The sequence below is a fragment of the Varroa jacobsoni genome, unplaced genomic scaffold, assembly GCF_002532875.2.
Source record: "Varroa jacobsoni isolate VJ856 unplaced genomic scaffold, vjacob_1.0 contig01249, whole genome shotgun sequence".
Taxonomy (NCBI): domain Eukaryota; kingdom Metazoa; phylum Arthropoda; class Arachnida; order Mesostigmata; family Varroidae; genus Varroa; species Varroa jacobsoni.
The window spans coordinates 43,206-68,022 of NW_019214604.1; the positions used below are offsets into that span (position 1 = coordinate 43,206).

General features: G+C 42.2%; 1 protein-coding gene and 1 long non-coding RNA gene across 8 annotated transcripts in view; one reads left to right on the forward strand and one right to left on the reverse strand.

Annotated features, from left to right (window-relative positions):
* On the reverse strand, positions 1-21,374 carry LOC111271902 (uncharacterized). Of its 7 annotated transcripts, none has more exons than XR_015315525.1 (7): positions 20,822-21,374; positions 8,958-9,159; positions 3,876-4,677; positions 3,200-3,329; positions 1,517-1,797; positions 961-1,177; positions 1-411 (listed from the first exon to the last, which is right to left on the reverse strand). It is a non-coding gene; the product is annotated as an uncharacterized LOC111271902 (long non-coding RNA). The 7 variants fall into 7 exon arrangements; XR_002687202.2 differs by having other exon boundaries at positions 3,194-3,329; XR_015315527.1 differs by having other exon boundaries at positions 1,517-1,644; positions 1,762-3,329.
* LOC111271900 (uncharacterized) overlaps positions 4,700-24,817 on the forward strand; it is a 27,480-nt gene continuing 7,362 nt past the window's right edge. The window contains exons 1-3 of the mRNA XM_022852945.2: positions 4,700-5,304; positions 5,966-6,299; positions 19,480-19,525. Coding sequence (XP_022708680.1) covers positions 5,208-5,304; positions 5,966-6,299; positions 19,480-19,525 — 477 coding nt within the window. The 5' untranslated portion in view covers positions 4,700-5,207. The remainder of the gene's footprint in view (positions 5,305-5,965; positions 6,300-19,479; positions 19,526-24,817) is intronic.

Consider the following 24,817-nt stretch of genomic DNA (forward strand, 5'->3'; position numbering starts at 1 on the left):
TTTCATTCAGTCGTCTTTGATAGTAATAGCCGAAAACTTTATTTATAGAAATCAACACAAAATATAGCAATATCAGAGTGAGTATATAGAACCCTTTAAAAGAAATGAAAACACTTTGCGTCATATGGCTTCTTGTTGAGTTTATAAAACAGAATCAACAAATTTACTAGATGAGGGTATCAGGGGCACAATAATTTCTTGTCCATTTCGAACGCCTAGATGTATCGACAGGGTCATGGAAGCTCGATTTCCTGCAAGGTTTACGGTGGAATCCATGCATGCCAAAGAGACTGACGACATCTTAGAGGGAATCCAGCAGTTACACGCGCCGTTGATCGGGCAGCAGACGACGGCTGCCAAGACCCCAAGGGCTGCGATATTGACACGGTCGGCAATCGGCGAGAGGTAACTCTGCGGGGGGGGGAAGGGGGGTGAATGAGAAATCGAATAAATCAAGGAAGGCAGAATCGACCGTTTTTCGATTGGTGTCGTTCTGTCTACCTGTTAATCAAAAAATGTCATTCAAGTTATCAACGTTATATACCTGAACTTAGTGCTAACACTAGCGCGTTATGCTTGGCTTAGCTAGTTTTCCGTTCGCATCAATAAGTATTGCACAGAAGTGTACATTCTGTGTGTGCATTTACTGTTGTTACGTGTACAGCAATCAAGAGAAACGATTGGCCACCGCTAGTATCACTGCTAACCATTGCTAGCAGAAAGCAATATCTTAGCACGTGATGATTTTACTGGATCGGAAAAGCAGCGACATAGCATATGGGAAAACAATGGATAACAAAAATATCGACGAGGAAAAATTCGGATGAGAGGAGTTTAACATTGAGAGGATTTGAAGCAAGCACTAAAATGATTTAGACAGATAGTGAAGTACGCTAACAAGAGATCAGTCTCCTTTTCCTCGAAGTGTTCTTCGTGCCGTACCACTTGTACTTTCCATACCTTTTTTTTGCTGTGTGTACATGTATATAACAAACAGCAGGATCGCTGTTGATACACGGAAGCTCAGAACAGAGAGCAGCCCCAAAGCGGGAATAGGAGAATTTGCATAATATCCCGGCTGATGCATCCGCGGTGTTTTCCCACCGCAAGGCGCGCGTAACTTTCAATTATCCTCGCCTCGCGCTAGGTTGATAGTTGCGAGGTCGTCAAATCAGCCCTACACAGCCGAGATAAAAAAAGATTAGGTTCGTTCTCGTTAACTCCTGCACATACATTAACTGTTTGGTCCTGATGGAAATATGCCCATTATGGGTAAAACAAATAGCATCATTTTACCTTGTGATGGTTTTATGATAAAATCTATCCTGTTTACCGTAAGCAGCTATCGCTTATAGATAGCTTGGATTGTGTTATTGAGATAAGTTTTTCGCATGTAGGTACAACTATCACACATTGCGTTAGATCCTATTCTCGTTTCTCTTCTAAATTTGTTTATTAACTAGGCCTTGTTTGTTGGGTCGACAACATCGCCGAACGCAGTTCAGAGTAAACTAACCTAATTATGTTAAATACTGCAGGGAGGGACCGCTGATTTCAGGATGCGTTTTTTTTGTTTACGCTTGAATCTGCTCCTAGATGTTTTTTCCGACGCAGGGTATCCAAAGGCTACGTGAGAACGTATCACTATATTTTGGCAACCAGAATAACATGGCTGGATAATTAACGAATCGAATTACCCAAAGATGTAAGCACATAATCTTCTTTTAGCAACAAACTCATCAGGTCCGAAATGCATATTACCATTGGCTTTTTGTGGCTCACGATGTTGATCCGCGTCTATAATTATATAAATGGAAAGTATTACACTTAAAAAGTAAATTAAATGATCCAATAGACAACTTTTACTAACTGAACGATAATTTAGTTATACATAGAGTCGTTGCAGACGATTTACTGACGCATGCTTCGGACACTGTTTTAGCGCAAAAAACATCTGTGTAAGTATGACGCCATCGCTAAAAAATTGGCTTGTAAAACGACGGCAATCAGCCAGGAACCGCTAACTTACTCGCAGAGGAAATATGCTACATTGTTAGTATACTGGTAATTTTTCTAATCAGATAATGGTAGTAATCTAGCTGATATAATAAATATCAGCTAGATAAACTGTTGCGTATCGTTTTTGGCTTAACTTTGACATATATATATATTTAATTCCACCTTATTTGTTGTCAGAATATTTGAAAAGTAGTTGAAGCTGAAAGATGGTTTTCTACAATGTAAAGGCGTAAATTTATTGACATGTTTCATACAAAGAGGACAGTCGCGCGTCCATGTTTTCTCGGTATAAAATGATTTTCTGCGATAAACGACATAAAATCAAAACAATTTTTCCGAGTGATTGATGCCAGGCTGTGCCGGCCAGAAGTACGGATTGCACCTAGCATGCTAGGTTTGGATGACGAAGCTGATGCTGAAAATGAGCGAGTTGACCCTACTTCAATTGTTTGTCGTCCCACCTTGAAGCACTTAGTCCGGTATGTCATCTAACTAACATTACCGTTAACAACACACGGCAGTGTAACTAGCGAGAGAAATGGTTGCTGAGACGCGGTTTTTGCTATGGTGACCTTTTAGCCCATTTCATCCTACGAAGACGTTTCGTAGGAATGACGGCGACTTCTTGACTGATGCCGTTACCTAACCCTAGGCTAAATGGACGGAAAACAAGAGTGCGTAACTAGAAATCGTTTTGACATTGCCGACGCTAGCTGACATTGTATAAGCTGTAGAAAATTAAGATAAACTATGTGGTGCAGAGTACGGACGACAAATGGGTCCTCTTTTTTCTCTCATTTATAACAACTCTGAAGCTCCCTTTCCCATTCTCTCTCCGTCTGTCTCCCCATGTGTCATTTTTTTATGCTGTTTGCTCTGTCAGCAGAAATTCGAGTTACTTCAAATGCATGTGGATACACTTATCCCGGGGAAGATCTTGGGAGTTGTAATCATAGAGTCTACGTTGGCAAGACAGAGCTCAGCGATTTTATGCACACAGTAGAGATAACAAAAAGATAAACCTTTGGAGGTGAAGAATATATGGGGACATATTGGGGGATGTTATGTTTTCGGGCATTAGGTGTGACAAGTTTACGCTTATCAGAAAGGTGCACAGTAAACATAAAAATTCCTTCAATGATAAAAATGTGATGTTATAAAATTTCGGATGTACTTGTGCCTTTTCAATATGGACGGTATATTCATGCCAAATGAAGATTTTCATTTATCACGTCAGTTGTCACAGGCTGTTTTGTGCCGTCCGCACTTCCGACGCTAGCCCTCTGTGCTTCCCCGAAGACCGAGCAGGGCTGGAAAGTTCCAAAGGCGAATATTTATTACATTTTACCCACTCTGTATAATCTCCTTTACGCACACACCCACAAACACAATGGAATGAATGTCGATGGCGGCATGCAAAGAGAAACTTCCCCTTATGCAGGTACTAGAAACTATCCAATGAAAGGCATCAATTCGCTACCATGCTTTCAGCTAGGCCGTTGTGAGGTCCTATGAAGATAAGGGCCAAAAATCTATCACGAGCAAATTATATGTCTATATACGTTGATATAATATCAAAAATATGTCGCTAAGGCAAATTTATATATAGCGATCCATGTTGAATGAATCATAACTGGAAGTGAGTAAAGTTCAACTAATTAACTACATAGAAAGTTTCGTGAACGCTAGTGTTGCACAATGAATTAAATGAAAATTGACTCTTTCGTCCCATTCCGCCTTCAGCTACTTCGATCAATTAATGTTGAATAATTGATTTGATCTAACAAATTTGTACAGCTCTCTATTCATATCTCGCTTTAGATCGCTGCTGTATCCGCTATTTTGCATAATGTTACCTGTGTGACCCCTGTTCACGAATTGCCACAAATGGGACCTGCCCTTTTTCATTTTCTACTCTCCCCAATTGCCGAATAGCTGGTGCTGCTTTTCAATAGCGATTTCCCAAGATGCTGCTGCGGCCGTTGTTAGCCAAAACTGCCGAGTCATTTGTGTCGCCGCTGCGGCCAGTGCCTGGCCGGTTCGCTCACTTCTGTCTGCTTGTCTGCCAATTGCAGAAAACGACTATAATTTTATTATTTTTTGCGATGCGATATGATGGCTTCACAGAGCTGTTCAGTTTGTCTGCGACACCAGGTAGGAGGGGCTTAAGCTTCGGCAGCGGGCGAAAGCCACCTCGATGCTCCGCCTTTCCTGCTCCGTCATCGTGACCGTTCGTCCGTCCGTCCGTCCGTCCGTCCGTCCGCCCGTCCGTATGTCCGTTTATCCGTCGATGTTCGCTGGCTGCTTGGTCATGGATCGGCCGTGTCTGGTCGTTCGACCCTACGGAAACGGTGCTGCTGACGCGGGCGTAGCTGTCGCCAGAATAGCGGCGCCGTGCAGCGCTCCCGAAGCGCCACGGCGACTTCGGCCACTTTTCTGCTATGCTTAGTTTGTCTTCGTCGGCCACGGTGAGCACACGACGTCGTGAGCGAAACGAAGTCGCTGGCCGTCTGTAGCTTTCGGTAGTGAGTCAGTTCAACGTATGGGCTAAAGAGCAGCGGAACGCCAGTTCTGGTACAGTTCAGGTGCTGATTGGCTCATTAGGCTGGTGCCAGAGTTCGACAAAGTGGAGCCGAACTTCGGCAGAGCTCGCAGTTGCTGAAGGTGTTCAAAAAAAAAAAGAAATGAATACGAGTTACGGCATTCAAGCGCAAGATGAAAGAAGAGCTGTGTTCTATGTTTTCATATTGAGTGACATATCTTCTCTCGTCAGCATCGAGGTCACCACGCAACGTTCTAAATCATTCTGCTGCTAGAGAACACGGCGATGTTCTTGACCTGAGATGTTCTTCAAACCTATGGAAAATCGTAGACGTTCAGTTCTAAAGGAACCATGGTGTTTTCGTAGACTGTATTAACTTTTGTGAAGATACCGTGTATGAATGTGTGCGCATCAAGTATTTCTACGGCACTATTAGTGAAGATGGAGATAGGTTTCATGGAATAGTCTTCCGTAAACGGATGTTATCAACCAGTTAGATCATATCGGTGGAACAAACGCTAAAAAATTGTTGATGCGGACGATACCAGCTTCAGACGAAACAGTAGCAACATATTGATTTGGTGTATTATCGCACCTGCGACTGTTTTGATATTGTCGGTAGTCACGTGTGCCCTAATCGCAAGGAATGATGGTGCATAGTCCGATCTCGTCTTCGTCTCAGGAAACTCCCACTGCTAAAGCCATTGTCAACCGAAGACCATGGGAAGATTCGCCACAGAAAGGTAAGAAGCACAATACAATTGTGTCAATTGTATTTAGTAATAATACAAAAGATGGCGACCTTCGGCTGCGATGATTGAGTGTTGCCTTGGCAACTTACGCGATACTACTCTCAACGTTGACGCTCAAAAGCCTGTTTTATCATTACAGAGATGAAAGAACGGTCCGTATGCATGTAGTCGTGCTAATGTTTAACGTCTTTAGAACTTGAATCAGAGTGAAGAATTCGGGAAAGCTCCCCAAAGAAAAGACTTCTCCGAACCCTTGTGTTCAGACTATTCGTGCCGCACACTGAGAGTCGATTTGGAACGTTAATTCTGTTTTAGTTTTGTCCTGGTACTAGTCGTACTGCTACCAAAAGTTACTTTCTTTAACGGGGTGTTGTCATGGTAAAAGATCGATGATAATCATGTTACATAGAACCTTAGCTCTTAGCTCTTAGATGGCTTCAGGTCATACCCGAATATACCCGTATCCGACAGATCAGCGGCAGTTGTGAGAGAATAATTAGCTCTAACTGTTAGCATAATTTTTGTTCGTTAAACTTAGCTAGTATTATATTTGCAAAAATTTCACTATCATGAACAGTTAAGTTCATCATTACTCTATGCAGTCTTATACAACGGTCTAATTCATAAGAGCTGGCCATGTGTTCACCCACAGATACTCGAAGTACCTCGCCCTTAGATTATCGGTCGCCCGTAATGAAAATCTCTTCAGGTGCGGTTGAATTGGAGCATCAAATAGCGCATCCAATAGCAACCTTCATGTCCTCCCTTGCTAGCCAAGGGGGTCTCGGCACCCTTCCACCTAAGGTGGGCCCTAACACAGCAACGTTCCTCGCGCAACATGCTCGTACCTCTCCGAGTGGCGAGATCATCCTCGACGATTTCCCCAAGAGAAAGCAGCGCCGCTATCGGACGACGTTTACATCCTACCAACTCGAAGAACTGGAAAAAGCGTTTGCCAAAACTCACTACCCAGATGTGTTTACCAGGTACGTATTGAAACAACGACATAGCCGCGTCAAGAATAACCTTACGCCCTTTTCGAAACAGTGACCTCGTTTATCATGTGATTTTTTCAGTTTCATGGTACAGGCAATATTGCTTATGTAGATAACTGAGCACCAACTCGGGACGCTCGACTTTTTCGACAAAAGCTTCGATCTCTAGAAGAATGTATAAATCAATGAAGTACCTGCAATATAAGCTCAAACTGTTGTCTGCGTCATGGTACGGTGGTAGTTCGTTTCCAACTAAACTTCAAATGGCCTCGTTGCTCTAATTAATTTCTAAAAACGAAAAACATTTTCAAAGGCGAGGGTAAACAGACTTCGTTTTGTGCTGGAAGGGGCCAGCCGACCTGAAGCAATTATTGACGCTGCAGAAGCGACCGTAAAGTTGAAATTGGTAAAACTTGAATTGCCGCAGGAAACTTTACAAGGCTTTGAAAGGCAAGACGAGCTAAATATAGATGTAAATTATGTTTGAACTGTGAAAAAAGGAAGAAGTTATGTCCTTATATTTGCAAAAGCCTTATTACGCAAGATATGGTACGAATATCGAGAGTGCAGCTCCCTTCAAGCGACTGTTTCACTAGCTTTTTACATTTGACATTTGTTTTTATCGGTAGAAAGCGGATATTGTACACAGTGTATTCCTCATCGTACAGTTATTCAAGCGGACACGCAAATCTGGGTCAGACACTCGTTTGCCCTACTTATGATGAATTTTTTCTCGTCATTTACAGACTAAAATGGAAAACTTTTTAATGTTTATTTACAACCGGAGAAAAGCGCCATCAGCAGTAAAGTCTTAAAGTATAATTAATGTTTTGTAATAGGTTATTAGTCTAACACGTCACTGTGCAAGATGGTAGCACCTCTATGTATCAAATGACCGGAACGAAATTTTCCAGCGCAAGCCTTTTAAAAAGCGGCCATTTCTATTACATGAGACATTCGAAAAGGCCAGCTTATTGATGGTCCTTTGATGATTCAGGCCAAGGTTCAATGTAAGTGTCTTTTCCCTGCCTGTTAATTTGAAAACGTTGGTTGAAAGTTCGGAGAACTTATTGTTATTATCGCTACTTTACTACGAGCTTTACTAAGCATTTATATTTGTGCGTTATACATCAAGCAGCTTTTGGTACCTTTCGGCTTCTCGAAAAGCAGTATATAGAAAGTAGAGAAATAGCTAAAGAAAAAGAGTTTGTAGAACATCCTACTATATATTGTAGAATGGACGAAAATATACATACGCTTGAAGCATACAGCAGTAACTAAACTATGACACACAATATAGTAATAATGATAATTTATACGATTTACCGCAAAAGTTAAGTCTGATGGTAAAAATGATTTTAGTCATTTTCGCGGAGAGCTTTGAATAAGCTGGCCATTAGCTGTCACCCACTAAATTGAAGGTATCCTTTTTGGTCCTAAGCAAAATCGCAGTAGGATTTGTTTCTGCTTGGAGTAAATTAACCCATTCAATATATAATGTAATCAACGCTTTTAACATAACCCACGGTGCAACACTGCCCTGCCCCGTTAATGATTATGTTATTAACCAACGTTGACGCTCAAGTTAGTCGTTTGAAGTTACTGCTCATTCTTGTAAAAGATATAGGTGACCACCTTTAAAGCATTCGGTTATCATTTTCTACTCCTCGTTTATTATCCGTTCGTTTTCTCATGGATTGGCCGTAAACGGCACAATCGTCAATATGCACATGATTTATACTTATATATTGAGATAATAACATCACTACAGTGTACCGAAAAATATGAACGGGTAAGGCTTAAAATGCATTTACGTTTGCGCGCAAAAATTTGAAAGTTCACAGTATCTGTACGCACAGTTTGTTGGCCATAAAAATTAATGCCACGTTTATTTTGGTACCTAAGAAAAACCTGAAACTCCTCCTTCACATACGGCCAATTTCAATTTTGGTGTTTGATGTCTTTTTTTTTTTATTTATGCGAGCGCTAAGTGAGTTTATATGACGTACCGAACTGTAATCCTAGCTTCTTCATCAGAAATGATTACACTGAACGTTGAAGACGTTTACGCTACGAATGGTATATTTCGAATGGAAAGATTTAACACGTCTCCCAAGAGATTAATTCACCATAATTGTAAAGTTGGCGTTAACTTCCTAGCATTCCAGCACTTCTCGAAGAGACGGTACGTTTGCTCTAAAATCAATTTTTAATCAGATTGTACTAATAAACTCTAAATAAATCCGCTTTCAATATGAATACTGCATATATACAATCGCAACAAAAGCCATATTTTGTATAAAAAAATAAATCAAATAATAATGGTGTGGGCCGCGCCTCTTCCTATAGGGCGCCCGCCTTATACCAGTGAGACAATCACACAAAGATGCTACCCAATGATACGATGAAATCTACTTTTGCCTGTACCCAAATCTACATTGAGATCAACAATGTCTCTCTTTCATACTAATCTTTTTAGGGAACATTAACATTATACATAGTATTTTCTCGGTACGTCTGGCGCTTGCTCTCCCGATCCCGCATTTTCCCTTGCGTTAAAATTGTCCTATTCATGACGTGTGGTTTAGAAACCACGCTACCGTTACCACGAACATATTGTGCAAATTTCTACTCCTCTAACATACTTACCCAGTAAACATTTATCAAGAGGGTAAGGAAGTGAGGATTTGGGTTTACTTCTGGCAATGGTGAATCGAAGCGATCCTGCCAGCAGCGGCGGGCTCTTCTTTGATTGCCCCTCGCCGTCGCTAGTCATCGCCGGTCCAGACTCTTGTCGTGTTACTAGCCGTTAGGTGGTTGTCGTGCGCTTTGTCCGTCTACGATGCCCATTCTTCAATAACAACAACAACAACAACAACAACAATAAATTGAAAATTCATCAGGACAGACATAAAAATTGTAAAAACCCAGACTAGGACACTTCAATACAGCACTTTGATGCTGTGCGAAGCCGCTATTGCTGGACAGTCGGAGTGTCCTACCAGTCAGACCTTGCGGCAGTATATTACACAATGAGCAACCGTTGCTTTTTTTGGTATTACACATTTGGGTCTGGGTCTTATTGCCATGCCAGCCGCTGTGCTGTGACAGATTTGCTAGTGAAGAAATAGCTATTATTATTTGCTAGCTATTATGCCGTCACAGATTCTATTATCCTGATGCCGCATTATCGTGCATCGTTCAAACACATCAAGTAGACGAATCATCGAAATTGGGGAAGAGGAACATTGTCGGTAAGGTTATAAAAGACGATGCGCTGTGACCATTGACATCCTCATCAACTATAATAGCAGTAATAAAATGATCGAAAAAAAATGAATGGTATACTGTACCAACAATGTTGAACTGCACAGCGGCAATACGCGGAAACGCAGGGATGATACTATCCGACAATATGGCAATTTTTCGTTTTTAAGTAAGGCTACAAACTTTTTATATATTTCTTCTTTCCGATCAATCAAGAAGGTTGCTTCTTATCGACGTCGCTGTTACCAGAGTATCGTGAACGATCACAACAATATAATAGCAATGATCCTACCACTGCCCCTGAAGACAGGTTCGGTATCTGCGGACAAACACGCAGTAAACCCTAAGAGTGTGCCCTATGCGAACTCTGCAAGTTGATTATGTATCAGTGCGCACATGATAGAAAATCTTCGAGAAGAACCAAGAATCATTCATATTCGACAATAGTTAGACAATCATATAACGAACGCTATCGATGGCTGTCAAGTAATCAGCTTTATGGCCATGATTCATTGTAGCTCAGCTAGCACTCAAAGTAATAGATCGTCGATATCGACTAGAGTACATTCCCATAAACCTAATGCCCTTCTTCAATTTCATCAGTTTCACTATTAATCTAGTTATCGAAGTGGATTAGTACAGCTTCCTTGTAGCGTATGCAGATACGCGAGCATTGGTCAAAGGGTGTTCTAGAGAACGAGGCCGGACAATCAATCTACCTGCTCGATACATTGTAGAGGGTGATTTAATGCCTAAGGACGTCTTCGAATGAAAACCACAAATATCGCTTTGAGTTGTGCACCGCTAGAGTGTGAAGGAAGTACAGAGAAACTAGTTCGAAGAGTTTTTTTGGCATAATTCCGAATTGGTCTTTTCATTCACTTTTACAAAGCGATATTTCTAGCTTGATTGAACAAGAAACCGCTCGTATTTCCCGGAAAGAACGTTGAAAGAGAAACTACCACTTCTCTGCGGGCCGCGCAATAGCTCTTCAGTCCGATTTGATCATGCACCGCAGCGTTTTATTCATCTATTTGACTGTTCTTCTCCCGTTCCCAAGCAAAACTTTATTGCTTATATACAATTCTTTCAATTTCTAACACTGCCAGCATCAACAACGCCCCCTATAAGCACCTCATTTGTCCTGAATACACTATCGTCGACAGGGCTCGTCGCGTCAAACGCTCACGTTCAACAAATACGCCAATATCACGTTCCACATTTTGTACGCCACAGGTTTTCCGCCTGTGGCTGCAATCTTTACCCCTCGTCCCTTCACGCACGAATATGCCCGCTCATATACAGTATGTAAGCGGTGTAAAATTCAAACCTCATCAACCTAGGTAGCGCGCATTTTTGTCGGGTCTGCCGGCCGTCGATCGCCGCCATCCTTTGCCCCGGTGTTTTTCAACAGGAAGACGTACTTGCTTTTGTCGCAGCCGTGTCATAAACACACGAGCGAACGATGCATCCCAGTTTGACGTGGTTGGTGGACAAGGCACGTTTTTGTTGTTGCCGTTCGCGTTGTGCGGCACTCCCTGGTTTAACGCCAGGCCACCAGCAACTGTCATGCTGGTTCTTCGACCACTGAAGGCAAAGGCCGTCAGAAGCTGCTATTGCTGTTGCTGTTGTTTTTATTATTGCCACTGCTGATTACCGGAAGGGCGCAAAGACAATCTTATTATGAGCACAATTAATTTTTCCCTGTGAAAAAAATCGTCTGTAAACGGTATCTATATCTCGTATGGCGACGGAGCGAAAGTTCCGCTACTCAGCCGCTATGACGTATGTAGATCTGATTGAACGATGGAGACTATGATTGTTTTTTAGCAGCTCCCTTTGCCAAGGATCACTTCCTGCGCTTGTTGACACCTTTTGTTTTCATTCTATTTATCCTGTAGGCACACGTAGCGTGCAGCATTCGAATCGGCGATTGGCATATAGCGATTTTATACAATCTTACAGATAATTTATACGCGTTGTACGTTATACGTATGTAGGCGCGCGCCGTTATAAGCTGAAAATTTGTGTAGTCTTGATAATGAGACACAGGTTCGCCTAAGCAGCAAGCGCTGAGCGGCAGGAGATCTGTTTCGATGGAATGAAATCCTAACAGTGTAATACCAACAACATACGACAAAGGGGGAGCTCCAACATCCATCGATTGAAATCTATAACATTGGACGCCTGTTTCCTCCCATGAATACAGAGTACCTTTGCCATACAGGTATAATACAAAGTACAGCGCGGGCAGGGAAACATTTATAAATATTCTAGCAAGATCAATAGCAGCAACAATACCATTATTAATTGACTGGATACGTACGTCTACACGTAACTGATCGGTGTTATAGTAACTAGACTATTAGTTATTAGTGAAAAAAAAGTTCGCTTTGAATTTCCGAAAAGGCAAACGTCAAACTTAGCAAAACGTCCCGTTGCTCTAAAAGATCGACTGTGTCTCAGCCGAGTAGCAGTCAATCGGTGATCACTTACCTAAGAAATGTACGAGCAACAACTTATGATGAAGTGGTAACAACGCTGTCTATATATATCATGGCCTAGTTGGCAAGAGTCATTAGTGTCTACATAAAATATTATATAAATACCCCTAGCAATGAACAGACAAAGCAAGCCGTCCATCTGTGAAAATTCCCTCACAAGGGACGAGTCAATGATCTCATCCTAAATGGAGCTTAGCACAATCGGTTAAATGTGTACGGTTGATTCAATGACTGAATGAATTTAGCATCCTGACATTGTCGATGAAGTTCGTTTGACTCAACAGAGCTTCACCAGCACAAGCATCTTCGTCGCGGACAGAAGCGCTAGCTCATAATGGCATTGATGACAACGTTGATTGTAATGACTACTACACTATTATTATATACTCTATATCGGTATTGTATCCCTGGTCACACTGTTGGTGATGATAGTGCCACCATTGTCGTTGCCTCCATCCATATTTTATTGCCTTTTCCTTATTTCTTTCAACTTCTTTTCATTTTGAAACTTTAACCAGAAGAAAGGGAAATAATGAATCATAAAGAGTTTCGAGAAGAGTGGCGATGATGGCGGCGGCGGCATCGACATCGACGACAACAAAGCAACTCGGCGTTTTCTTTCAATAGAAAGTTAACCCCACCCAAGAGCAAGCGATACAGGTAATAACATTGAAGTGGGGTATGGCAACAAATGGTTGAAAACGAAAAAATGAGGTAATGAGAAACGTTCCTTACCCTGAATCGACCTCCATCAAAAGGAAATCGGTGCCACTTTTAGCGTTTAGCGTAAGTATTTGCTAGCTACTGTAGCCATTTGTCGCAAAAGCTGTGCGCCATTGACCGAGTTGATACTGGTTTTCGATGGAAACAAACAGCAATTAAGTTGTTCCTCGAGTATATATAGTTCTATTAGTTAGTGTCTAATACATGTAAAAACATGTACGCAGTGAATCAGTGGCAGCGTGTGAAAATCACATGTGAAGTGAAATTTATTTAAAATGGCAATCTATCGATGGTGACTACGCTTTGATTTGCTCGTCGCAGACGACTACGTGTCGAGGCGTTGCGAGGCAGACAAAAAAAAAAATACGAAGGGGCAGCAGTAGTAGTAGTAGTAGTAGTACAGGCGGAGAAAACTTCAGCTTACGCGTATTACGAGGTGTCCTCCATTTGCTCCATGGCCCAGTTCTCCCTTTCTCTGTAAATCTACGTCGAAATCTATCGGAAGTCTTAAATGCTATCTATCTCCGTTCTGTTTCTATTCTCTGAGGCTCATCGACCGAGCTCGTGCAAGATGCTTCTGTCCGCGGATTGCTTCAATGGGTTTTTTCCAAACGATGAGCCTTTCTCAGAAGGACGTCCCAACAGGGCACCGGCAAGGGAAAATAAGGACTGTACCGTTTACCAAATGCTAACTTTTATTCGAATGCCTTAAATCTGGGTCTGATTTGTGTCGTACACGTTCATACCAATTCAAAACGTCAACAGGGCACAAAGCGGGTTTTCAATCGTTAGGGTCACTTTGCTGATGCAAGTCAGCTTAACCCATCATTTGTTGATGTCATTTACGTCGATTTTGTTATGGAGAAGGTGAAAAAAATATTATCGAGTATTCTTTTATAGAGGATTTCGTGTTGGATTGTGTCTTGTACATATGATATTTTCGTTTTCTTACACACGGTCCCCTCGAATTTATGTACAAGTGCATAGGAAAAAATACGTTACCAATTGATTACCTATCGGTGTCCTCTCGTAATCCTTCGTGATGCTATAGTGATCATTATTTGCTGTTTGCGCTGAAATCAGGTACGCTGAACATTGATCCTACTGTAGGTCGATGAATCGACTATCATCTTCATATTTACCTTGCTTCAAAATGGCGACGAACATACATCCCGACCATAATAAATAATCCTTTGACAGATGTTTTGATTTAGCGTACAACAACGCGGCTTTAGTCACTTTAAAAATTTCATCTAAATTATCGACGTAAATCGTTGGACCGATAAGAAATACTGAAATCGAAAACGACACGTAAATCTGTTATTCTACAGTATTAGGATTTCTATAAATATCAGTAGAGCGGCGGTTGGCCCTACGTCTCCAGTCTATTTATTTATTCATCTGCGTATACTGGCCGGCTTCTGTTGGGTTTCTACTGGTCCTCTGGGGGAAAATATTCTTTGATATAGCCCACTAAAAAATTTAAATTTGATAAGATTGAGGACGCTCGCCATATAACGCGTTTAGAGAAATTTGCAAAAGGAATATGCATGGCACACGGGTCATTTTCAACTGTATCTGTGACTGAGTTCCGTAAGACACATAACAAAATCATTTGTTATTATTCTAATTTGTAAATAAAATTATCATAGTTTTCTTAGTGGTAAATGTTTCTTTGCATCTAAGAGTATGTCATATTATGGCTACAAAGTCAAATAGCCAGAATCGAATGTAATTAGTAGATAGAAAAACGAGCAAATTACATTTCGTCATAATAATAAACTTCAAAGTTTTACGTTAACTATAGCATTCATATTAGTAGAACTTATGCAACCAAAATTGTTCGAGCAAACCTGGAACTCTATTTTCACTAAGGCATCATCCCGCTGCCTTTCCCTCACTTAATCTCTATTCCATTATAGTACACGAGAACAATTCCCCTTTAGAACATCGTACATGAGTTTTCTACCTCGTGCCCTCCTTCACGTTCATTGCTGCCTCACTCTATAGAAAAGGATGTCCCCTACAGTCGGCCAGGCATCCTCTACCTTATATCGAATGAAAAGAGCCCGCGTGCAACGTCGCATGCTTCACAATCTTACTTTCTTGGCAATGCTTCTCCCACGGGGGTTTTCCCTTTTCCCCGCTCTTGGTCAGGACGGTGCCTAGCTGTCGTACTGACAATGCATGAAAACTCAGAACGGGCGGCAGCGTGTACTCCTTCATGCGCGTTACTAAAAATGGCTTCTGGTAATGACATCGTCGTCGTTGTCGTCACTGTACATCGCGCGAGCCAGCATCATTGGGTCGTATCGCGCTTCGTTGTTGAGGAAGCATTTCATCGTCAGTTGTTCGGTACCTCCGACGCCGGGCTCCACAGAATCCCTCAGACATCTCGTCGTTTGCCCCGACTCATTGCCCCTTTCTCCGCCCTATCTCGTCTTTCGCATCAAATGCGCTGCTCCACTCACTGTTCAACGATGTATACTCATATATCGTTATTTTCACATATATGAATGGCGCCACAGATATGGCGGTTTACCAGTTAGCAGAGCAGTCGGCAGCCAGCCCGGTCGAAATGCAGACGGCGGCAGACAACCCGCTAAGAAGAGGAGGCCGGTCGCCGGTCTGCGCAAACAGGATGAGAACGGGGGCGATGCCGTCGGCGATGAGGACTTAAACGTTCGTGAATCATCGTAACTAGAGGATGAAATCGTAGAATTTGCCTGAATTGTGCTACATCCGAGTACTACTGGGGCATTGCGGGTGCAGGAGAGAAATAATGGCCGAATGCCGTCTAGTGGGGAAATAGAGCCTGCAAATTCGGATTGTATTGTATTAAGCACTAGGTAGCATCCCTGATGCGGTGCGTATTACGAGTGCTAGTTATAGAGAGAACATATCTCGGTTTGAAATTTGGCTACCAGATGGGTCATGGTGGGATGGGTTGCAGTGCACGAGGTTGGTAAACCTATAGAAGATACGTATGAAGATCACCTTCATCATAATTATCTTGATGCCACATATAGTTACGGGCCTAGAAAATAGATTCATACACGTTCAAGTCGCGTATTCTTTCTCCGATTAAACATGCCCAAAATTAGATAAAGTTTAACGACAAGTCCATATCTAGGGAATCGAATAGAAATCACTATAATAGCTACGGCGATTTGAAGTAACGGAAACCATTTCGTTCTCAATAGTTAATTCCGTGATCAACGATTTCGAGTAATCACGGCATTCCCATGCAGATCGCTTAAGACGCATTAACCGCTATAGTGGATGCGCCTCGCTATGATGCATTATACCGGCTAGTTCCGACTGCTGACTTCGTTAATCGCTATAATACACGCCAAGCTTTGAAGTATCAAGAAAGCGAGGGAAAATTGAAGGAGTCTTTTGCCTAAACCGCGGCGGTCGTCCGGGAAAAACAGACTTGTTGTTGTCATCGTCGCTGCCATGTTCTCAGCGACTTGTTACGATTTAAGAAAGAGCCAGGGACACACCAAAGAAAGGAGAACTAATCGTAGTAAACGTCAGGTACCTATTTGATGATTGAGCCGGATTTTTAGGGAGGGGGCTATACGCGATATCATAATGGCGAACGCAAATATCTTAAACGCTCAACGATTAGTAACCGACTTACTTCGGGGAAGTGTGTACCTGTGTGTATTCATCCGTCTACCTACCTACCTACCTACCTACCTACCTACCTGCCTGCCTGCCTGTATGAGTATCATTAGGGACCGTACGACAATGACGTCGTTCAGAATCCGCTACTCAATACGAACTACTCAAAGAGGACCACGTTGGCTGTTATAGTAGACGACTTGCGCTCGCCTAGTCACCTCAGCTAAACAGCAGTAGAATCTACAAGCGTTTTCTACGCAGAGCTGAAGGCCTGATCTTCGACAACTCTTCAACAACAGCCGAAGCTGATGTGAAAAGAAGGCACACAGCTGAGTGCTGTAGAGTTGTTATTGTTGTTATTATTATTATTGTTGTTGTTGTTGTCGTTATGACTGTTGTTACTGCTGCTGCTATTCTTGTTGGCCAACTCTCACGCACCTCTCATTTAAGTCTGAAGCGTTTAGCCGTAGTGACGGCGACGGCGGCGGTTTTGACCCGCCGCTGAAGTATTTGTGTAGCCTACGTACAGTGAATGAAGTCGGCTGAAAACAGTCTGCTCGTGTTCCCCTGAAGTACTGATAGAGCTATACCGATGTTTCGCTACGAGGAGCATTCGATTGCTATAATTGTTATTGCCCTTTACTGTAATACTATTGTTAATCAGATTGAAACATATTTACAAGCATGGACCTGTGCAATACATGTCCTTATGCTGCAGTTGACCTCGAGTCGAAACTAAGCTAGAAAAAAAACACCGTGTATTTAAATTTGTTTGTAATTTCGGCTTTCTGGTTTCCAATACTGGCGTTTCTCGTTGAAGACTATCGTTCTTTGTTACTCGTGCCTTGTCAATAGGCTGAATTTTGGCGTGACACATGTAGTGCAGCTCGTGTTAATCTCATTACGATTCAAACAACATCACTCGACATGTGAAATCTCACCTTGGGAATATGTAAACGCCATCTTATACTCAGCAGTTCCTACATGTGACTAAAGCTAGTTGCGTTTGCTTTGATCTCTGTATCATCTTCTAGGCCCTGTGATTTTTGCCTTCAAATTAAAGAATTTTCCCCGTCGCTTTCTGCTAGTCTTCACCTTACCTCGTGCGCGCGTGCTTATCGTAGCTGGCGCACGCTGGCGGCCCCTTCTATTATAGCACATATATCGACAGCAATCTCGTATAATTGGCATAACAGGCAGCAGTAGCAATGGTACGAGCAATAGACGAACCGCCATGGGCGTCATTTGCACCGAAAGTAGCAAAGCCACACGTGCGTTACTTATACAATATATAGAGAAACACACAGTCCCTAGTCTTTGGCTGATAATCCACTGACATGTGAGCGTATTTTTGTATAGCTAAAACATCAGCTACCGCCGACAGCCAGCGGCCGGCTTTCAGGGGCCGCAACGAAGTTTGTTAATGCATTTCTCGTATACTTTGAAGCCTTGCAGTAAGTTTTAAACTGTTTCGGACGTGAAATCAAGTGAAGCCGAGTGCCGAGCTCCATATACATGTGGGTGAGCGCGACTGGGTAACTTATACATGGCTGGTTTCATGTTGGAGCAGCAAAATTCTTGCTACAATTATATTACGATAGGGTAGAGGCTTCGAGGGGTGGCGATGCCTACGCATGCAGGTAGAGTTTCTTGTTCAGCCGTCAGCTTTTGACTAGATAGAGGCATATTCAAGCCAACGCCGCGGTCAATTGCTTATTCTAACGGTGATTCACGCTTCATTAGGATGATCGTATGGAACTGGCAAGTATAACGCAAATGTTGGGCGGCGGAAGAGATTTAGCTGTTAACTAGGATCAAGCAGTAGTGACGGCTCCAACACTTAGAGCGGACAAGCCAAAAACAAGTCCTTGTAACGCTTATGAACGCGATAATACATAGAGTATGGAAGGATGGTAGAGAAATCGGGCTCATCAATTTATAGTGCTAGACGTCGATACTATACACTTATCGTTTCGCGTTTGAACATGATATTGGACATTCTGAATAGAACTTAAAATATACTATACAATTGTTCCTACTCAGGAATGGAAGTAAGTTAAACGTTTGGGCGCCGCGTAATTCTTATATCAACCTGACTCGATCGTGACGGCAACATAAATGGTCATTTCTAGGTGAAAAAACTTCATTTTCTTATTTTAGAAATACACATATTCCTAAGCATTTAATATTAGAAGGCCATTGAAACGATAGTTCAGGTTGTGTAACAGTTTTTATCTATCATTGGCCTGAATAATGTAAAGTCAACGAGATAAAACCATTTCTAGCTCACCATACGCATAGAACATTTGTTGCCTCATTAGACAGAATCATATGATCGTACACACGAAGAAAGGAAAGAGCGGGGCAGACAAACACCAAGATTTTTGCCCCATTGGTACGTCAACTTGTGTCCATAATTAAGGCTTTTGAAACAGCTTTTAATTTAATTAACATATTTGTGTTTTTGTTGCTAGGTCACTATCATATGATGGCCACTATATCCATTTATGGCGCATAACGTTGAGTCTTGCGTGGCTTGCCTTTTTGGCTGGGTCTCTTTGGAGACAGACTATGCTGTCGGCAGCAGGAGCTCCATTAGCTTGCTAATGATCTTCCTTCTTTTTAGAAACGTCTTGTACGCACCCCTCTGATATTGTGTTCGGTGGCCATCGCTTCAGGCCGTATTGCGGGCATGCTCAGTATGATGTGGTAATTACGTTCGGGAGAAATGCTTTGAAGAATAAAAGCTTTGGCCTGTAGAACGCTTTGTGGGTTTCGTAGACGTTGAAAACGTGCGTGCAAATTTAACTCAATAATACAGTATGATCAGCAGAGTCTCTAACGCAGAACAGCTGCTGCCGACTTAAATACGATGTAACCACTTGGTAGTGCGTCGCTAACCGTGTTTGTTTGATATAGAGACAGATGCTAGATAGCACCTAAAGTTAACTCGGCATTGTTGCATTTTTTTTTGTTAAGTTCAGTAATTATTATAGAAATTATAATAGAACTTGTATACTCACGTATATTTGATGCATCTTTTCCAGGGAGGAGCTGGCGATGCGGGTGGATCTCACTGAGGCAAGAGTACAGGTACGGAAGCCTGTGGCTTGGTATACATTCATTTCTATAACTACTTCAGACTGTCTTTTTACGAACTCCAGCAGCATTTGGCTTAATGAGGCGTAAGATATTTTTCAAGTTATTGGTAATTCCTGGTCGGTAAGTTTCTGATCGAACTTACCCTTATTCGCGATAAGTGTGGCATTGCGGTAAGTTGAAATAGTTTTCTCAAACAGCGTAAGTGACTATGTCACTGCGTAAATAAGCCACGGTTGTCACATAACCAAGTTAATTAAAATACAAACAAAATATCTATTTTGATTTTACAACCTTTGCTTCGATTCAAAGATCTTCACCTATGCTTTACGTGAAATACATCATTCCATAATAGTCATGCCAATTTGTAGCATTAATCTGCCAGTCGATTTACAAAGAGGAGTTTTTCTTCTTCCCTATAGTGGCCGGGTTCTTTCCACATTGGATTCGATTAAATTGGATACGTGCATCTAACACAGGCGTACGTGACGCCAGTGACGTGTGATCACGTTAAAAGTGCGCCATAGGAAAACCCATTTATTAAACGCCGACATCGTCCTTAAAACGGTCCGATGCCCTAAGAGTTCAAGCCACGGACTCAACATGGCGATGGGTGCCTGCGCGAATCACGGTAAACTGCTATAAGTTTCGCTACAAAGATGAGACAAGAAACCGTGAACGCTGACGACGTATTAAAGGGAACAATCGCAGAAATGGACGCCGTTAAAAGCGACGTCTTCCGTTTCCACTGTATGGAAACATTATACGTATCTTCACAGTGTATTTGCAAAGCCAACGTCTTTTAGGGAACAGAAACCAGGCTAGAAGGCAAAAAGCAACAAATAACCACACAGCGGGATATGATTATTTGATATTAAATCCACTAATCGCTTAAGATGATCAGAAAAAAATGGGTAGCTCACGTAAAAAGAAAATGAAAGCAAGTGACATTGCATAAAGCACACAGAGACAACCTCCGTTATACATGCCGTATGCACATGTGCAGGTGTGAGTCTGAATATCCATCATGCAGAAGCAATAATCTGATCCTGACTGCTACGGGAAGCTAACACAGCCCATATCAAAGTGGTGCTTTGTGTTTAAAGGGCTTAAATAGAAATTTTGATTAATATTCTAATTTTTATTGTATAAAAAGCTTTGGCGTTCTTCCTCCTGCTTTCAATGTTGCCGTATGATTCAACGAACACAAAGAAAAAAGAAGCAATTTAAAAACGTTAACTAAATGGGACGTTACTCTAGTTTATTATTTACGTGCACACTATGAGTTACCTGAACCTCTTGCATTTATCTGCATCATAGAAAGCTGAAAGTATTCCTGAGAAGTATAAAGCTCGCCTCGTGTGCTTCAATTATAAAGTCATCATCACCTAACGACTAGCGTTGCGTTCTCTACTCTCCAGATGTCCACCGATAACGGGTAAACGATTGTTCGTCATAGTTGCCTAGATTGTCCTGTCTGTCCTCCAATAAAATTTCCTCTCAGAAGCATATGCTTTAAACGACACATCTCACCTGTGATCAACTTATATTGCTGCGTACCGCGTACGTGTATTCGTGAACAACGTGCAAACGGACACAATACCCTTTTTGTACACGAAGCGCCAGAGTTTTTGTATCTGCAGTAAGAAGCGCGTCAACTGACTCAGCTCCATGGTCGCTCACGTATATATTTACTACGTCAGCTAGTACAGATGACGCCAAGGCCAAACATGACGGCTAACGAAAAGTGGCTGATTTTTACCTTAAACTTGAAATGTTACGTTGAAACCCATGTGTCATTGATATTTACGATTCCCGAACCCTGATGCACGCTGGACTAGATAGTAAGTGTTGACTCTCAACAATTTCCTTGTACCTGAAACTTTTCAAGTTAGATAAGCTAAGATTGGTGAACTGTATTTTTTTGCATGTGTACAAAAAAACATTCATATTTTTGTATCTGTGCTAAATTAATCATTGTAAAGTGGCAAAAACCTGGCTGAAGTGTGATTTTTTTGAGCTAATGGTTCCATGCTCTTAGTGACATGTCTAATAATGTTAATCAAGATCTCCTATTTGTATAATCATACATATAAACACGACCACTACTCGTGTCTCTTATAATGTATTATCTTTGCGCTTAAGGAAACGATCTTGTTACATGACTTAAGAGATTTTGGCAGTCCAACTCATACAGTCTATGTATAATAAATAAGCATTAACGAACTTGCTCTCCCTAGTTTTTTCTTCACGGAACATAGCCAAACTGCCAGGAAAAGGCTTTTTCAGCTAAATGAACAAAGTATAATTGTCTTATACTTTTTAAATGGGTAGACCAGCAAAGAGCAAGTAATTGTATTCTTATGAATGAAGAACTGAGTGTTACTCTTAAGAAATTGATCCTTGTCAGCTACTCCCCTTACCATAACCGTCTGCTGTATGCTTTTACCAACATATGTGTCGTTATATATATATATATATATATAGAAATCGTTAAAAGTTGTTGATGCTGCCTCTGCTGTCTATTGCTCTTAGCTGGCTCTTAGCTTGCTTGTTATTTGGGCGGGTGCGCGAAAAATAGACGTGTGAGAAATTGTGATGGATTGCATTACTTCGAAAAACAGTACTAAGCCGAAAACACTGCTCGCATATATGTACCGTAACAACAGCCGGCAACCGCCAAGTTTGCCGAAGGGCGAGCGCGCCAGCTAAAAATACACAGCCAATGAAGCCGGGAACGAGGCTAGGTCGCCGTTAATTTTTTTAGAAATGCATCTGCTTTGACCTAATCCGAAAATGGCGATCATCGGGCGGGTGTATAAATTTCCTATTAAAAAAAAAGATGGAAAATAGGACAAAAAAAGAGAGTCCAAAGAAAATAACGCCAAAGAAAGGGATATGAGGATGAACAGGCAACAAAACAGGTTGCCATAAAATGTATAACACGAAAAATTAGAAACCGCGAACGGTCAGGAAAACAGAAAAATTACCACCACTTAGTAAAGATCAGAGTTAAGGATAAGACTATCAGTAACTATACGTTTAAGGAAAAGGCAAAGCCTAAAATAGAACGATATCGACGATTACGCCCGAAGCTGGATAGCAAATTTGATTCTATTTCATAACCACCGGCTGGAGTCAAGGTCTTCGCTGATATCGGCACCGTTTCGTCGTCATTAGAATAACTATGCTACACGACGCGGACAACTGAAGCGTCCAACATGAATTTGTTATATTAGAAGAAGATGCTGTCATCGCAATTTGTGTATCTCGTTAATGTAAGATGTTATCTTGTGAAGAAGCCAGAACTTGTTAAAGTTCCTCTTCTGTACGCGTTTCTGCAGTGTCTTCTGAAACGACCCGAAGTATTGACAGAAGACTGCTCAGTCGCTTTGTTCGGTCAGTTTACGGCTCGTTTCTTCGTTGTTTTTTTACTTCACTTAAAAGTCTACCAGGCAATTTATGCATGTGACAACTGTGAACGTCTATGACGCTCGACGCTCTCTAGCCATTACAAATCTATAGAGATGCCAAAGTTCCGTAGAGAAATATCAGCACCGCCCAAGTCCAAATGTATCAATAAAAAAGGAATCAGCGTTGTACTGTAAGTCTTCGAAAAAGCATAGTATTTCCGATCACTTGTATTTTTTTTCTACATGCTAGCTGCTCTGTTGCAATCAGTAATTAGAAGTTCATATGAATATCTGCCCACTAGAAGCCGAAACCAGCTGGCTCGCAGTCAGTCATCGTGATGATTTCGTGCACGCCCGTGAATCTACGTGCGTTTAGCGCTGACTTAGTAACAAACTACTGGCGTCAGTTGTCACAGGTCCGGAGATATATCTCTCCTTTGACTGTCCTTTGAAGTCTGGCCGCTAATTTAAAGGTCCTGGCGAAAAGGACTATGACGTCGACGATGAGATACAAAAGAAGCATACATGAACGAAGGTGAAAAATCTGAAGGACAGCAGATAAACGTTGGGGTTTAAACAGACGACAGACGGTATCGCTACTACTACAATTAGCCCTTGATAAAAAAACAAGAGGGCAATGAGCCGCCGATCATGACTCTTCGGATTATTGAACACGAATCGCTATCACAACAACAGCAGCACAAACGGCAGCAGTCGTGGCGATAGGGACGACAGGACTGCCAAACTATCAATCGTTTTGCGGCTGTGGTGAGAGGTGTTGGTGGTAGCCGCGATGGCACGTTGTTATTTCTACCATGCGTCCTGGCAGCTGATGCCTGGTCAAGTTCAAATGTTCAAGTTACATTGTTTGTTCCTTGCCAGTCACTCGTCGTTCGTTCGCCGTCAGAGTCGGCCAGCACGTGAAACCGAAACGATTCTGACATGACAGACTCAATCGCGGCGGACCCCCTCTCTCTCTCTCAATATCTATCTTGCGACTCTAGGCGCCAATTATGATATCAAATTGAATGCGCATGAAGCACGTTGTTCAGGGTTTATTGTATGGCGGTGCTAACGTCGGCTGGGCTTACGTTAGTGCTCTTGCTGCGTGTTGCCGTTGCCGACGTTTGCTCGCTGCCTGGCGATCTGGCTAATGAGCGTAGAATTTCGCACGGCTGTATAACATGCCGCGATCAGCATACGCTCTTTGTCAAGCCGTCACGAGCTGCCTCAACTAGACGTCGCTGATCAGTGTGCCAGTAGCAGACGAGATCACCACAGCTCTCATAAGTAGTCGACAGGCTGACACATTGCGGGCGTCGAGCACACCGCCATTTTAACCGCTACTTACAGCCATACGCCCTTTGGCGCTGCTGTGCCCGCTACTTCTTTCAGTTTGTCCTACGCATGCTTAGTTGCTCCGTTGTTTTGCTACCAAGCGATTCTGTTATCTCGCTTCTTTTGCGGTGTGGCCGCGCCGACGGCCACACCACCTTTCCGCCAATGGCGACGTTGTGGCAGTTTCGGTTGACAACGTAATTTGAGGCTATGCTTCAGCCAAAGGAGCTAAAAATGGGCACGAAGCTTAGAGATCAGACGGCGACTGGTCAGTTTCATTTAGGGCAAATCAACGACAGCAGAGTGGTCGAGTCAGTGGCCGAAGCGCTAGATTACAAAAGATAGAGCGACCGCGTTCTTAAAGCGTTCTCGTTCGTTGCATCTCGTCGTTGCGTGTCCTTGTCAAACGCCTAACAGATGCGTCTATAGCTTCACAGAGACATCAAAGCTCGTATCTTTCAATCGATCGGCGCTTATTATTGCGTAATTTGTAAGGGAAAGCAAGCAACACTGGACATAGCACCATTGACACACC